The 17,464-nt window shown below is 38.8% G+C and overlaps 1 protein-coding gene across 1 annotated transcript in view; it reads right to left on the minus strand.

Annotated features, from left to right (window-relative positions):
• AFF2 (AF4/FMR2 family member 2) overlaps nucleotides 1–17,464 on the minus strand; it is a 251,957-nt gene that overhangs the window by 66,430 nt on the left and 168,063 nt on the right. Inside the window, exon 8 of the mRNA XM_019471047.1 lies at nucleotides 13,188–13,225. Within this exon, the coding sequence (XP_019326592.1) occupies nucleotides 13,188–13,225 (38 nt within the window). The remainder of the gene's footprint in view (nucleotides 1–13,187; nucleotides 13,226–17,464) is intronic.

Consider the following 17,464-nt stretch of genomic DNA (forward strand, 5'->3'; position numbering starts at 1 on the left):
CGGTTGGACTTCTGTGCTGTCACTGCATATTTCAATGAGGTCTCATACTATTCAGATTACATTGATTTCTATAAAATGTATTACTGTAGCTGTGCTACCACATAGCTAATAGTGTGTTTAATCTAGAAAAGTCTAACTACATATATCTAACACATTATCTGCCACTTGGATGATTTCATTGTGTGTTCATGGGGTGCTAATTGCAAATTTGGAATGCAAATAGTACATAATCTTGTTAAACACATTTCTTTAAGAGGAAGAGATATCTCTTTGCTGTATGTCTGCTGTCCCCATTCACTGTAGCTCCAGGTTTTGCTAAGAGGTATAAGCTGATAAAGCCTGTTGGCGCATTTGCTGACATATCTTATCCTGAATGACATTATCATGGCATATTATACCTAAAAAAAAAAATTGCTAAGGACTGGGCATCCCATTGGCAAGACACGAGCATGCCACATGCCATGAGATGCACGCACTCTGCGGATTTGTAGGAGCAAGGCAGAGGATTGCTGCTGTGCAAGCTCTGACAGGGATGTCTGTTGAAATTCTTTGCTACTTTCTTAATAGTCTCTGTTGTCTCTCCTTCCTTGTAAATACACATTAGGTTAAAAACAAAGCCTGGAAATTCCTCCAACTGAATCACAAGTGAGGAGCAGCACAAACTCTCTAATCCTGATACAGAGAAGGAAGGTAGAGCAGCGTAGGTTCACCTTCAGCCCAAAAAAATAGCAGATGAGACATTTTGGTTATATTTTCTACTAAGCAGTCTCCCACTACTTAGTAGATTATTGTTTCTAGTGAGCTAAATCAGCAATAAGAAGGTTAAATTAACCTAAAAGAAATTACTACAAAAATCAAGCGAAAAATGTAATCTCCTTCTCTTCAAGATGCTTTTCTGGATCTTACTTATTTTTCTAAATACAGACAAGAAGAGGTAGTCCTATTTTTCATCTGTTCCAGACAGATTTCGAAAGCCTGGAATTTATTGGAAACTCTTCTGCTTTTTCTCCATTGCTTGAAACACTCTGTGCTGGATTTATTTCCTATTTGCTTAATTTTTGCATATATAAAATGATGGGTTTTGATGCAATTTCTTTATATTTACATCAGCATGACGAGCAAACTCAATCATATATATCCATAAATTCATGAGAATATTAAATAGAAACTTTAATTATTAATTAAGTAATGAATCTGAGATTACTTAAGTGAAAGCTTAATGGGGCTTAGTGGGACTTAAGCAGATGATGAAGTATTTTCTGAAACACGGTTATTTCCTGAAGACCATTTATGGCTTTTACAACCCTGACTGGGTCTAAAGTGACAAGCACCAAGCTATAATATTTAAGAATTTGAAGAAATAATATATTCACAGCCTTAGAAACACACTGAGTGTACCTGCTTGTTCATGCACATAGTGGCAATGTCATCATTTTGAAGGGAACTAGTTATTCAATCAAACAAATATATCAAGGGCTAGAAAGAAGAAGAAAAAAATCCAACAACCCAGAAGGCAGTTTAAAAAAAAAATTAAAATCTGTCAAAAAAACATGGAAGTCTTCAGTTATAGCTTATCCAAGATTTTATGGAGGGAAGAAAGCTTGACTCCTTTGAGCCAATACTGTTTACAGTTGCTGCAATGAAAATTCTAATTTTGTGCTCTAATGAACACAAAACGATCCATAGTCAACCTTGGCAAAACTTATAATGACTGTGTAATTGAAGTGACTTTGTCACATTAAAAAAATATTTCACAAAATTGTAGGAAACTGCCAAGAAATAAAACTATGGGATGGGCAGTCTTGGATATGTGATACAGACAGCCATATCATCTTTGCTGCTTGATAAATGTCGGCCTTATAAAGCTGTGAGACATTCGTTTGCAGTTGCTCTTCTTACAGCATATTAAGACTAATTGTGAATTACAGCAAGTGCTTCATTGTGAATGTGTGACCCAGAATTTACTTTTTAAAAACACTGCTTGCGCTGTTACGCTATCTGGCACAATCCGTATGCGTGGGAGGTGCTAAATGGTAAGCTGCCAGGCGAATCTCAATGTACAGGTTGTGTGACACAGGTGGACCTTCAAAGAGTTCCTCCATTTTGGAAATCTTACGGAGAAGGGGGACCAAAGAGAGAACTGAGATCGCAGCCCTTTGGGAAGGATGTAGCTTCAAGCACTGGCATGGGTAGAAGATTCTCCAAGACACCAGATTTCTCCAGAAATATCCCTGACAGAACCGGCAGACACTTGACTTGCAGGCTTACACTCACCATGATGCACGTTCTGGGCTGCTTACTCTTTGAGATTCTCCCCTCCCTTCCCTATAGCCCTGACCTCCAGGAGGGCCCATGCCTTCATCCTCCAGTGGGCAAAGCACTTGCCTCCCTCCATCTGCCTGCACAGACACCTCTCCACTGCCCAGGGACAGGGGCTGAGCTGATGGAGAGAAGGTAAGTACCACGAAAGGAGCAGTTCTGTGTCAGCGAAGCACGTTAGTATTTAACAGCTGCCGTGCTGAAATACAAAGGTATCAATTAATATCTGAAGTCCAAATTCTCCTCTGATATAACTCCACTTACACAGAACTTGGCTTTAAATATCATAGTTTTGGTTTCAAATATGACTGAACAAATATTTCTATTTACTTAGCGCAACAATGACTTCAGCAAGCACCTCAGGTAAGTCCTGTAAAGAATGCTAATACCATCCCCAAATGCAATACTAAAGCTTTTTTCCTGAGTATTCCTGAATGATCTGGGGACTGGGCACCAAAGCATCTTTAGGAGAAATAAATAAATAATCTCTCCCCATTTTCACTGTGGTAAGAATTTTTCCAGAGATCAGTATTTCAGAAGACTTTTCACAGCGCTCTTTCACTTGAAAGACAAATCTGATTCGACATGAAGTTCCATTACGAAGAAACTGTTACATGTGATGACACTGGTTATTGAAAATTGAAATGAAGTGAGAGGAAGCTAACACCAACTTGTATGAAATTCTGCTGTCTTTGAATGACACAGGGAACTCAATATATCTAATCATCAAAGTGAAGCCCATTGGGAATCGAACTACAGTTGTATTGCAGAAGGTTGCTACTTGATTGCTAGACCCAAAAGTGCTAAGCCATATGCCACTTATTTCTGTGTCTAAATAGCTTACTATGATTGATACCAAGGGTGGCTCTCCTCTTCACAGTGAAACAATCATGAAGACAACAGGAATTAGGAAACAGAGTATACAGATTATTTTTTACAATCCTAATTTTTAACCCTGTCAGTTCCTGGAGCTTAGTGTAATTTATTCTTTAATAAATTCAGTCCATGCTCTTTTTTCCCCCCGGCAGAACACTAGCTTTTGCACAGACCTTAGCTTGCAAGCTGCATGCAGTATTTTTTTCTCTCGCTACTGTTGGTGTGTGGCCAGACAAGCCTGATTATAAGGGCTCGGTGTTGGCCTTGAGTGGAAAAATTTTTCCTGCTTTCTTTAGAAAGATTTTTTTCCACCGTCCTTGTGCCAATCTCCTTGATTTTTCTTCCTCACTCATCTGTCTCTCTGAATCAGCCTTTTCCCAGCGCTCCTCCAGACTCCCCACACTCAAAGTCGCTCCAAGGTCAGCGGAGGGCCCTCGTACGCGGGCGCTCCACGTGTCCCTCCTCCCAGCTGGAGGCAAAACACGCTCTGTTTACAATATGCTCGGTTTCCACTTGACAAGGCCTGGAAGCCGCTGCATATATCTGAACTTAGGTCCCATAGTTAGAGAGAGCACAGCGCTGTCAAGATATGGCCCACTTCTACAATCAAAGAGCCAGCAAACTGGCAGGGTCTGATGGATGAGCCGATACTTGAACATATATTACATCTGTAATGTGAGAGTTACGCGACTCAACACAGCCTCGACATACAACACAAAACAAAAATCAGCTCCGACATTACAAGCACCCCCGCTCCAACTATGCTAATCTCTTCTTTCATCCATGATCTTTGCAAGTCACATAGCGTTACGGTAAAGTGTTCTGCACTTAAAGGAATATCTGCAGCTTCCCTGCCACTATTAATAAAAATATTTAATGCTCTTGTTAGGAGGCGCAATTTGATTACTGAACTGTTATCCAACAAATCCTGAAAACAATTCAAAGTAAATTTCCCTAATATGTCTATTTTTCTATCCTGCCAGAAGGGTTGCTAATGAATTTGCTGCTTGAATGCACAGACAGATTGGGAACTATAACTGTGCTGGCCTGGGCAACATGGCACTGGCACCAAAAACCTATTTGTACCCATGCAAAGTTCTCTCTAGAGTATGTCTCTCATCCAGAGGTGATTTTCCAATAAAATCAGCCTCGATTATTGCAAGCGCAGGAGCAATCCCTGAGGGAGCATATCAGGCAATTCAATACTAGGAAATGTTGTACTAGGCAAAATTAACCTTGTAGCAGTGTTATTTCCTGAAACATTATCTAGCTTTTGCCTTTCTTTCGTATTCATCGATCCTAAATGACTGGATTTTTTTTCTACTTCTCTCACTTAGCACAAGATCATTATTTCTTTGTACTTGTATTTAAAAAAAATAAATGCTTGAAAGACACCTGTTTTTCTTTCATGTCACTTACTTACTGCCAAAGTAAAGGACTGTTTGCTGGCAGGCACTTTTTTTTGGATATATAAAAGGTGATAGCAAGGAGGACCACCTTTATTCTGCCCTATTTTCATGGCCCTGCAAGGCAGAGGAAACCTATTAGATATATTACCATGAGGCCACAAGCCAGAAAGAGCAAGGAAACTTCACTCTCCCCTCTCACACCAAGGTAAAATTAGGAGAAATGCCAGTGAAACTAGTGGAGTTTTGCAGTCCAAAAGAGAGCAGACACAGGCCTACAGATTTCAAAGATACTGTTGACAGCTTCAGTGAAATCCCACTGCCTGGTAGCTTTATCCACTGCCTCTTACCAGGCTCTCCAAGGCAGGGAACTTCACCTGGAGTTATTTATCTTCCAGCAGCACAAAAATGGCAGAACAGTGAAATTCAGGGGTATGAGATCTGAAGCCAGCGGCACTGAAACCAGCAGAACAGGTACTCCTGTTTATACCAGGATCAGGCCTTTTCTTCAATTTTGCTAGCATTTGTTGCTTGGTTGCAGTATCTTAATTGCTCAGAAGCACATTTTTAAAGCATTAATTTAAAAAAGATCACAGGTAGTTAGAAAACAGCTGTTACTTAATACAATGCCCAAAGCAAACACTTACAGTAATTGTTTGAACAAATGCTAAGTAACTTAAAATTAAAAATAATAACCAGAAAGACAAATATAAAATCTAAAATGATCAAAACCACAGCATGAGTGAGGAGAGAAGAACGGGTACTCCTTTGATCAACAGCAGACACATGCTAAAACTGGGAAAAAAAATATTGACCTTAACTAACTTTTTTTTCTGTCAAAAGAAGGAATCAGGCAAAAAAAGGTTTTGTTTGGCTCAAACTTTCAGTTTTTCACAACTTTTAAAAATTGACCTAAATTTAATCTTGACAAGCTGTATCACAATGAAGGTGTAAAAATGTTGTTTTGAAAAATAACAAAAGTGACCCAGTTAAAATGAAAATACTTATTTTTGTCCAGCTGCAAGACTCCTGGCAAATTTTACACAAATGCATGATTAGCTTTGGTCAACTGGCATATACATGTCTCCGTAAATAAAAATACACAACAGAGAAGGTTTCTCTAGCTGTCTGAAGTTCTGTGATGGCTACTGAGCAACATGCCTGGCTTGGCAGCTGAGGGGCGCCTGGTGGCTGGATACAGCCAGTGGTGCTTGGTATTGATGGTGCGTGCTCAGATTTGTAAGAGATTAGATGAATGAGCTCTCAGAGTCTGTTCATCTCATTGTCTTGTAAGCAAACATTGTGCACTACACAGGACATGTGGTAATTTAACCATCTACTATAAATTATACAATCAAGACGGAAGCATTTCACTATAAAAATGTATTGCGTCCATTTGAAAAATGTGTGTTCTCTCTAGGTACCTGTTGTGGTGGTAGATGGAAACCTTAATAAAGCACAAACTATTTTATATTTCAGGATTCAGCCAACGTGACTCATTTGTACAGTTTTAAGTCCAAACAAACTGCTAGTCAACTAAATTATAACTTATTACCACAGGCTACAGACTTTTAATACATTCTGTGGTTGGAACAGGACTGATTTACTGTTTTGGGCCCTGCCAGTAGTTATCATGCATCATTTCCCTAGAGATAAAAATAGCCCTACTGTGGTTATCTTTCGGACTGATAAAAATATATCTAACAAGATGTGTCACAGGAACAAATTCAGAAAATAAAGGTAAAATATTAAATAGACTTATTATTTTATGTCCAAAGTACTACATCTTCCAGCTGCTGTGATGACTTTGGAATAAAGCAAAAGATACTGCAAAAAGGAAAAAAGATCTAAAGGAGCAATTGAGCTCTGATAAAACCACATGGGGACAGCTGAATTGTCAGAGCTTTGCAAGAGTCAAAATTTACATAAAAATCAGTATTTAGGGATTAATGTGATATCATCAAAAAGGATTTAATATGTGCGTCTCTTTGCAAACAGTTTAAAAGCGGCAGTTCTATAATCCATTTCCAACACTAACCTTTAACTTGTAAGAGTAAAATAATCCTTCGCAACATTTCTAGAGTTCACATTCTGCTAAGGAAACACAGCCCCCCGAAATAAAATTCACTGGAAACCAACAGTAGTATATGCGTATTGGTTTTCATAGTGATACTCCAGGTGCCGACCCTGCTGTGAGTATTGCATGTCTGTACAGACTCTACCACGTGGCCCAACTTGCAGAATCAGTGGCATTTGGGGGTTTTGTGAATTTTTGGAGGGACTTTATTGTTTAATATGTGTCTCTTTGCAAACAGTTTAAAAGCGGCAGTTCTATAATCCATTTCCAACACTAACCTTTAACTTGTAAGAGTAAAATAATCCTTCGCAACATTTCTAGAGTTCACATTCTGCTAAGGAAACACAGCCCCCCGAAATAAAATTCACTGGAAACCAACAGTAGTATATGCGTATTGGTTTTCATAGTGATACTCCAGGTGCCGACCCTGCTGTGAGTATTGCATGTCTGTACAGACTCTACCACGTGGCCCAACTTGCAGAATCAGTGGCATTTGGGGGTTTTGTGAATTTTTGGAGGGACTTTATTGCTGGTGCAATAAACTGATCCCATTGACCGAACTCTGCACCTGTGTAGATGCCTAAGTGGACAGACTAGGAGGATCAGGGGCTAAAGAACATTGTCTATAATTGCCTGTAAGCAGGCTTTTTCCTGGATTTCTACTGGGGATTTGAGTGCTTTCGCACGCTAGACTTAAAGTATTAAAACATAAATATGAATGGATTTCTTTGAGAAATGAATATGGGCAGGCAGTTTAGGCACTATGTTGTAATGGATTTTTAGAACTAATTGAATTGGTGCTGGCTGACTTAGTAGTTTGCCAGAAACAGTTTGAGGAGAAACAATGGGAAGGAAGGTTTAGAAGCAGAGACTAACAGGTGGCGGTGTGGAAATTGCTTGGGAGTTTTACTGCGAATGAGAGTTATAGCAGGTTTGGGCTTTTCATTTCTTTAGAAGTGGTTTAAGTCCTTTAGCAAATGTCCTTTACATACACATAACACAAATGTCCATAGGTGCCTATGTATACATGTATGTACATATATATACACATGCATATATGTACAGATGGCCATCCTCCCATACAATTATCCATGAATAGGAGGCTTTTTCAATCTAGACATGACACCCTTTTTTTCTTCTTTTTTTAAACACAGGACAGGAGATACACTGCAGTGGAAGAGCTGAACATGTGTACCAATGGCACACTGCCCCTTTTGCACCACTGTTGGTTACAAGTGCCTGATTTGACTGGTTAAAAACAAACCAGCCTTCAGAGCCAGCCCACTGGCCTGCACTTTTGCCAACGGGAGCAAAAGATCTGTTTATGGTTACTGCTATTACAGCATACATTAACTGACCCTCGGAGTCTGACCTGCTTGCCCTCCCGCTTAGTGAGTCAATAAGAAAATCCTCTGGCTCTGCATGACTTGCTTAGACCTCAGACCTTCCATGCAGAATAAGGTCTATCCAGGGAGGGAAAACAAGGTGCCACTCCAGCTGGTAAAACAAAGATATTTTTAAAGTGCAGTCAGTAGAAACAGTCACTCCTATTCCATGTATAATCAAGGATGAAAAGGCCATGAAAAATACCACTGCGCTTTGCAAATGAGAGGTCAATTGAAATGTCAAGATATCAAATGTTAATGGATTGCATTTCCAATGATGGTTGGGACAGAAAACCATACCAAGTCAGATGCCCTTCTGAGGAGAAGATGAGTTTTATGGCAGGAAAAGACAATAAACACCAGAAGCCTTTTTGGTTAACAAACTTGTGGCTGAGGGAAAACAAATATATTTTGAAAATATAAAAAGCAGCGGGATTTTAACACAAGCTATAATCCCAAAACATGTATCTGGAAGTCATTAAATCCACAGCAAATTTAAGCATATGCAGGTGTTTGGGGAAAATGCCATTGCTTTCTATTGAAGATTTTAAAGGGACTATAAAAGAAGAGAGTATAAAGGACACTCAAGGAAGGCAATGTTTTCTTCCCTGAAGCAAGAAGTCAATTCCAATATTCTCACAGTTCTACATCAGTTTATGGACTACATGGACCACTCTTAAAAGTATTCATTTTCCATTTAAAAAATCTAATTTCTCTCTTACAAAACTGTTGTATTTCATAGTGTTGGATGACATCAGGTTTTAGCCAAATCATTCTTTCACCTGACCACATTTTCCCAAGGAATCCATTTGGCCATTTTCATAAAGGACTGTAATCTGAGGCATTCGTTTAAGAGTGACATTATATCCAGTCCTTAGTCAGAAGGGCATTGCCATGCAAAGAACTCATCTCTTTAATATGGAAAACAGTGAAAAGAAACTAGTTCTCTTCCTAACCACTGTCTCTGCCTGACTAGTAGACACACAGTCTTCCTTTCCCAAATGCAGAGAGACGTGCCTTGTGTCTATGTTAGCTCACCGGTGGGCTCACACACTTAGAGGGAAAACAGCATTATTAGTGGCTGTTGAGTAGGAAGACTCCTTGGTCTATATGACAGAGATATGTAATATCAGGAACGAAGAACAGTGAGTAATCATTTGCTCTTTTGTGTAAGAATAACTACTTGCGTGGATTCCAGTGAATATATGAGGAAAAGGGTTTAAAACAGACAAAAGACTATTTTTTTCACACACTATGGTGCTCAATGCCACAGGATGTTGTGGGGACAAGAAGTATAAACAGATTTCAAAAGAAATTTTGCATGGAGGATAAGTCCATTGATACCTCTTAAACACAGGACGTGCGTTTATGGAAGTGTAAAAAGCTGTGTGCAGGAAGGTGGGAGGATACTCCCTGTGGAGGATGCCTCCGCAATTGCTGTTCTTCTTCTCCCACCTTCTGCCACTGACAGAGATAAAGCACTGGGTTGGCTGACCTTCAGTCTACGTTAATGTACAGGCTGCCAAGCCAAGCGTACTTGTACTTGAGAGTGAGGCCTAACCCTGACCGTGCCTGGATCTGAGGGGATCCTGCAGCTCAACCCACTCATAAAAGACAAGTGATGTGGTCCAAGTCAACATGAACATGATTCCTCTAGGCTCCATGTTGATGGGGGCTCCCATCGCCTACCCAAGCCTGGAAAAAAATCTGGGAAAAGTGATCATCAGTTGGGTTTCAAAACAAAGCTGCTATTAAATTTTAATGATATCGCTGTTCTCCCCCTCTTCCATCAAATCACAGGGTATATAGAAGATTATTTCCTCTGGATGTGTCCTAATTCAAAACCATTTCTCATGTAACAGCTCTTTAGAAATCGTAAACCCTCCACAGGGTAAACTTGTTTAAGTCATGTTACCTCTTTCAGACTCAGGGATAGGAACAGCATGATAAGGACCAGCAAGTAAGTAAGAAAGTATCTAAGACTCTGCATCCAGGAAATCCCTTTTCTACTACAGACTCTCAATGTAAATATGGATAAAATCAATGGGAGAAAGCAAGTGCTCCTTATATGACAAGGGCAGGAGAGGATAAATAAATTAAATGTAATGGATTCTGCAGTTATTGGGGCCACCTTGGTGCCACATACAGCCAGAAGAAGGTCTTATGTTTTTGGAAAAGTAACTGCACTATTTCCACCCCCCCAAAAAAAAACCCAACCCAAAACATCAGTTCTGCAGACACAGAGACTTCTTAGCTATTTTCTGTGTGCTTATTTATAGTATATTACGTCAGATGATGCTACCGATACATAAAGATGATTTTCTATGGATGTGTTTTGTCTTGCAGTGCTACAAGCAACATGGAATTGAGACCGAGCCTTCTGAAGGAGCCAAATGCCACCTGCATTACCTTGGTCAGGAAGTTCACACCAGTTAGTCTAAGCACCTATAGACACTTGGACGTTAAGAAACGAGCTGCTTGGCTGCCTTACTGAACTGTAATAAGGAAACTTCCTTGGTTTTTTCCCCTCTATAAGTGTTAAGTGCTGGAGGGATTCAACAGAACAAAAAAGAACAGTAAACTTCCTCCCGAACATTAAACCAGCAACATTAATAAACTGAGCAATGAAAAGTAAATAGACCATTTCTACAGAAATCTTTGTCATGCTCCTAAACTAATATGTTAAATAGTGGCACTATTAGGCCCTGTCCAAGGACTCTATATAAACCATAGTCTTTAAAAGGGAGTGATTTCTGATTCCAGTTTTGGGACACAAGAACTATGTCAGCACAACATAAAATCAAGGAAATTTTTTTATGCTAATGACAACTGCGAATATTTTATATATATATTTATATATGTAAAAAGATATATATATATATTGTAACAGATGTCAAATGCAGTTAGATTCAACTCAACTTATTAGTGCATGGCTTTTAGCCAAAAGCAATTCACATTTGCAGAAGTGTACTATCACATATGTCTTAATAACAGAAATGTGTTTTTAAAAATGTATGTGATAAGTCACATATGGCAGAAGGAATCTGTACAGCTTTCAGCCCTTATGACAATGGAAGCTACTAACTTTATTTTGCATAGCTGAAGAACATTAAAATTCAAGTGAAATTCTCTTTGACATTTGAGAGCTACAAAAGCAACGACTAAAAGCTAGACAAGCCTGAACTGTACCAAGTGTGGCTGTGATGCTTATATAAATGCAATCCATATCTACTACTATATCTTAAAGACACTATTCTTACTTTTGCCCTGAGAGGTAATATTTTAGCATACAATCATAATTGTATACAGGTACCTTAAATAGTTACATGTCACTGAAAAATACTACGCAGATTTTTCAGCTGTTTTGTTATGCAGAGTGTAATTAACATGTATAATGGATTCCCTAGGGTACTAATTGAAGCTGCCACCATGAACATAGTCAAAAAGAAGTTAAACAACCAGTTGGGGGAAACATGACAGGGTGAAATATGCACATGTAGGTGGAAAGAGCAAGACTGTCCATCTGGCCTTCTTCCATTCCAAAATGTTACACTTACTCAAGTCCCATAAAGGAATGATTTAACCTAAATCATCCTTTCCCCCACACTCCCGAATCTTTCTGGTGGATTAATTGGGCATCAGTGTCACATACACTCTGTTTAATGACTGCAAGGCTCAATATCTCTGTTATATGTGGGAAAACTCAATTCAGTTGAGCCATTCCTGAGAATTTGACTCAAAATATTAAAAAAAAGGGTGCATGAGTGATAAATGATTATTTTGGAGTTGTTCTCCAGGACTCTCATCACCTTGAAACTCCTGGATCCTCTAGAATGTGAGGTGAAAACACAGCTCATTTCACACTCTCTATTAAACAACCACCAGCTAACAATGACTTTAATTCAGCTTGCACTGAATTTGAACTAGCCCTGTAGGCAAGAAAGGTCCCTTGTCTTATTAGAAGTTTCATGTGCTATCAGGTCCCTGCTGGATCCTATTTCTAATTTTTATCAGATTGAATGAAACATAAAGAGAGGGTGATTTATGACTATCTTGCATCTTGCCTAATCACTCCAAGGAGTGTTCATACACATTTCGTGTTCACTTTATAAGGTGTAAATGACTATACACGATGGAAGCCAAGTGAGAAGTAGAACTGTATTCTTTTGTTATGTGTGCTAAAACACAATGATTTGTGAGTCCTGTCAGTGCATGTTCTTACAAATACAAAACCACTCCAGTCCAAAAGCCAGCATGATCAGCAAACTACTATAAAAATAAGAACATTTCCTCTGTCTGTAACAGGAATATACAGTTACTGGGACTTAGTTAAACTGCAATGATCACCTACTGAAGCTAAAAATATGTGTTTTATTGGTACATAAGAGCCCATTAAGACTGGAGTATTCATTATTTAAACAGAACCACTGATTGCTGGTAGCTTTAACTGAAAGTGCCTTGTCTCAAAGAGCCAGGACACGTATATAGCAACTTTCTTAATTCAATGATATATGGTTGAGTGTTGCCGCTAGTGCCCTAAGATTTAAGAACTTCTCATAAAATGCCCAGGAAATTGCTCCCTGGTAGCTTGCTCATCCTTCACAGAGCCCTACTGTAAAGAGCAGAAACATACGTGTGTGCATGGTGTGAGAGAGACGCACACACAGAGTGAGAAAGAGCTCTTAATCAACAGGATGGCAAAGCCTTGATACATAGGTGCAAAATATTCCCATGTGTCTAGAAATCATTTGGCACATTCCTAGTTATTTCCCCCCTGTCAGACCTTCTCAAGGATTGCAATTAAAAATCATAATCTTTTTAGCATGTACAAACCTCCCCAAGGCTAGGAGCACTATGTATTGAGTATGATCGTGATATTATTTGGCAGCTATTCATAGACAACACATTAATTTATGGAAACTGGATGAAACTTGGGGAGTACAATCATTAGGGACACATTGAAAGCTTTCCTCAAAGATACTGACCTTTTTATAGCTATGATTAGGGACAACTTGAATTCTATTATCTCCTTCATTGCCCTTCTTACTGTCCTAGTCTTTTTAGTGATTGTAGACAACAACAACGTTAAACTTGCATTTTCAAATGGATATAAAAATAACTTACTTTACAGGAATGTTTCTCAATTTTGTCTTTTCAGCAGCCTGTAAACAGAAGAGGGGTGGGGGAAACAAACAATTAAGCAATACACCAAAGCACAACCAAGCTGCGAGCAAACATCAACCCGCAGATGCTCTTCAGAAGCGCGCACACCGGCAGCCCACCACAACCGGGGCAGAGGGCGGCAGGAGCTGGACCCTTTCAGAGAGATAGCACTACAGGTTTTAAAAACTTCTGCCCCAGTTTGTGATATCAGTGTGGTCTGTTTATTTTTAATGGCCACGAGTGTTTAGGAACTGCTCATCCAGGACGATTACTTCATTTCCCGCTCTGAGGTCTGGCCCCTTTGTCACAAGCTATCTGTCCATATCTGGAACAAGAACAACAACAGGAAAAAATAAAGGGAAGAACAGACTCCGTCTCCAAAACAGTTTTTATTCGCCAACAACAGAAAAGGGCAAGGAATGACCAAATGTTCAGATCAATTTCCTTTTGTGAAACCTTTGAGAAAACACACTCCACATCATCTAAATGAGTAAATCTTTGGGCTTCTCGGCCTGCACCACCTCAGACATGGAGCCTGGTTCCAGTTTATTGCTGAACCCATTGATCTGTGTACAGTCCATTTATCATTCATGAAAAGAGCCAGTGATCTTCACAGTATATTAGAAGAAACAACTCAGATCATCTGTCAACGGCCCTCTTATTTCTGTTTCCCTCTCCACGGGGATTTCATCTCCTTCGATTCTTCTTGAATTAAAATGTTGCTAAGCAACACAGCTGGGGGCACCGATGGCAGAGCCGCGCCAGTCTATCACACTGGTTAAGCTGCTCGAGATTTTAGTGGAGATTTTTTTTTTTAATGCTTCCGTGGCATAATTATGTAATCTGAACCAACCTTGCATCCCCCCTCTGATTTTTTTCAGAATAGGTAAATAACGTTTTAAAGCAAGAGGGCTTGAAATATCACCTCCAGATAAACTAGTGTTGTCGTATCATTTCAGAGAATTCGTCCTAGCATTTGCAGAACCAGACTGTAATAGATTTAAATGTGGAAAGCGGTCAGATGGTTAGTGAGATTACAAGCACGGATAGCGGTGAAAGGCAGAATTAAGACAACTGATCCATAAACCTATTACAGTAAGGAAAGTTTTAGTGCTTAATTACCTTCAGAGATATTTTTATAAAGCCTACCAAAATTGAAGAGAAGGGTTTTGGTGAGGAACTTTAACCTCTGCTCTGCTTAGGGATGGGAATAAAATGGTTCCCACATAGGAACTGCTAATATTAGTGGTCCTGAAAAATGCTCATGTAAGCCCTTGAGGAATTAAATCCTTTATGAAAACTGACTAACTTTTGAAACCTCTGGGACCTGCACAACTGGGTTCCAAATTTTGCCAGAATGAGTTTTCCTTTGGGCTCTACAATGGGGTAGTTTTTCAAAATACCTGCTGTTTTGCCACTTTTGCCTCCAATCACAGCAAGGATAAAATCTGTGTTTAAACCCATGGAAATCCCTAATAATGAGTTTAAAATTTGGTAGAAAGAATTAGAGCTTGTGAGAGCTGAGATGGGGCAACCGCAATCCCAGCGTGTGAAGAAAAATGTCTTTGTTTCATCTGGATTATGTTTTCCACCTAAAGAATAAATCAAAGAATGCATGATAGGAAACAATTATATTAATTGTACAGTAGGGTTGCTAAATAAAACACTTAAATCTCAGGAAATGCTAAACTTAAGATTGCACAAGTAAGTGTTACAGACCCAAACCTAATTATGTCCTCTCAAACAAGCCTATGATGAAATGGGGTCCCTGCCTCATTAGTGAGATAATGTGAGTTGTGCCTCTTTCCAATGATCCTCTCCCAAATCTCCCTTTTTCAGCTGCCACGTGCAAATGCAGACTCAGAAGCATGTTATTAAGAAATCCTTCTGAGTAATAAACTACATGTAACAACACACAAATGCTTCATTTAAAATGGATTAAAACACCATCAAAAATGGCATTTCAGTTTCCCAAGCCTCCCACTAAATGCCAAGTTTTAGTCCCATCCTGCAGGGAACTAAAATTATTTTTAAAGCTCATAAACAGCCTTCCACAATGGCAGAAGTTTTTTTGACTGTACAGTGATATTTTGCTTGACCCTTCTATATACCAAATAGCTGGACCATAACAATTCTGAGTTCAAGCATGTGAAACTTGCATCTAAATCAGATTTCTTCCCCCTGAATTATTCAAAAATCACTACACAAAACCTGGTATCAAAATACAGTTAAAGAAAAGAAAACAGAAGAGTGGAGAGTGTCTAGGATCACAAGTAAACAATAATAATGCAGTCGATTCTAATACAAAGTAAAGCAGCAGATATTCTGGAGAGCATGTGCGTGATGGTGTGAGCTAAACTGTTTACATGAAAGATTAAAGAAGATGAAGATATTTCAGGGAGTGAGAACTGGCAATGTCAAAGTCATAGAATATTAAAGAACAGAGCCTAAACTGGATGCTTAGCTACATTGATGCCAACTGTTTACCCTGAAAGAAATGTGGTAGCTTTAGGAAGAAAGAATTATAGATATATGTTATTTTCTTGGACCATGAACATTCTAGCACATATCTTTCCTTAGATTTTCACATGGAGAATTTCCACATTTTTTTCCCTTTGTTACTGGGAGAAGGTACTTTCCTAACTCTTAAGAAAAGGCACATGCTGGAGGGACAGTATCCTTCACACACATGCTCACTCATACAGAGTTTTAAACAAATATTTCAAATGCTCAGGTTAATCTACATGCCAGCCTAGTTTAATGTTGGATGATCAAGCAACTGGTCATTTCCTATTACAAATGATTCAGTTTGCCTCTGAGTGGGACCATGGTGATATTAAACACAGCACAGAATAAATGTCAGGGATTCCATCTGAGAAAGAAATGCAGGATCTGGCCTTCTGCTTTTATTTGTCTTGTAGGTGCTGCTCATTCATTTTTCAAAGCGTATTTGTTGCGATATCATGAGCATGCCCAGTGGCAGAAGATAAAGGAAGGCAAAATCAAAGTGACATTGAGTAACTCCATGCATTAAGCTTTGATGCAGAAACATATTGTTTGAAAATATTTGGTGTGCAGCAGGTCTGTCTTTTAGAGCTAATTATTTTTCTCTGATCAGGAAGAATGCAATCTTGTTTTAGGCAGGTTTCTTTGAAATGTTCGTCTTTTATATAACTTCATTATAGGAAAATACTTCTTCCAAATTACTTTTTTTCTGGGCTGCTTAGCTATTGACTCAAATTGTCTGTGTTGAGTAGTTCTCTCTGCTTTGGTAATTAACTTTTGATCATTACTGAATTTAGCAGCTCTAGTCAGATGTGTTCATAGCCATCCTCCTCAACTATTTCAGTGTTCATCGCCTTTAATCTTTGAACAAAATGATCTCATTGAGCCTCCATCAGCCTTGCTACTCAGTTAATAATTCCTGTTTCTCATCTTCATGACTGAGTTTGATTTGTTTTAGACTTGATGCGAGCTTTTGATTATTAATTTAAGATATTTCAAAGACAAACATGTTTTAAGAGTTATTTTTTTTATCTTATATTCCTAGGCCTTTACAAATAAAAATCTGGTTTTAACTCCACAAAGACTCCTAAACTTCATGTATTAAAAGTACCATCTAGAAACAGAGCAGGTAGGAGGTCCCTAAACCACGATACATGTGCCCTGAGTGGGAGATGATGTTGCAAAAGATTGGAATGAAATTGGACTGGTATAATGTAATATTCAATGGGTGTTAGGAGAATTACATCATGGGACCTTTGCTAATTTTGAGCTTGAAAACATGCATTAAAATAATTTAGGATGATTAGAAAATGGAAGCCAGAGTGAACTAGACAATCATTCCACTTTAATTTGTAATTTCCTTCTGATTTTTTTTTTACAATTATGGCCTTTCCATAATTGTGTCTCTGCTCTCTAAGACCTTATTTCAACAGCTGACTCTAGTGTTGAATAGGAAGGAGGAAGATGAAGAATACATGAAAAGCAGTAAGATACAGAGGAGCATCCATCAGAGAGTATTCGCCCAGGAATGTTTTCCCATGACTTTTATAACTGTGAATGACTCTTACCTCTTATGTTGCATTACACCTGATTTTGGTGCTAGTTGTTTTAGCATTAGTTCAAGAACCACCTGCATTGTGCTTTACTTTATCTGCAGTGTGGATATACCCATAAACTTAGTTAGCAGGTATTTAACTATTACACAAAAGATTAAACATGGGAATAAGCACAAA

Source organism: Aptenodytes forsteri, unplaced genomic scaffold, assembly GCF_000699145.1.
Source record: "Aptenodytes forsteri isolate BGI_AS27 unplaced genomic scaffold, ASM69914v1 Scaffold143, whole genome shotgun sequence".
Taxonomy (NCBI): Eukaryota; Metazoa; Chordata; class Aves; order Sphenisciformes; family Spheniscidae; genus Aptenodytes; species Aptenodytes forsteri.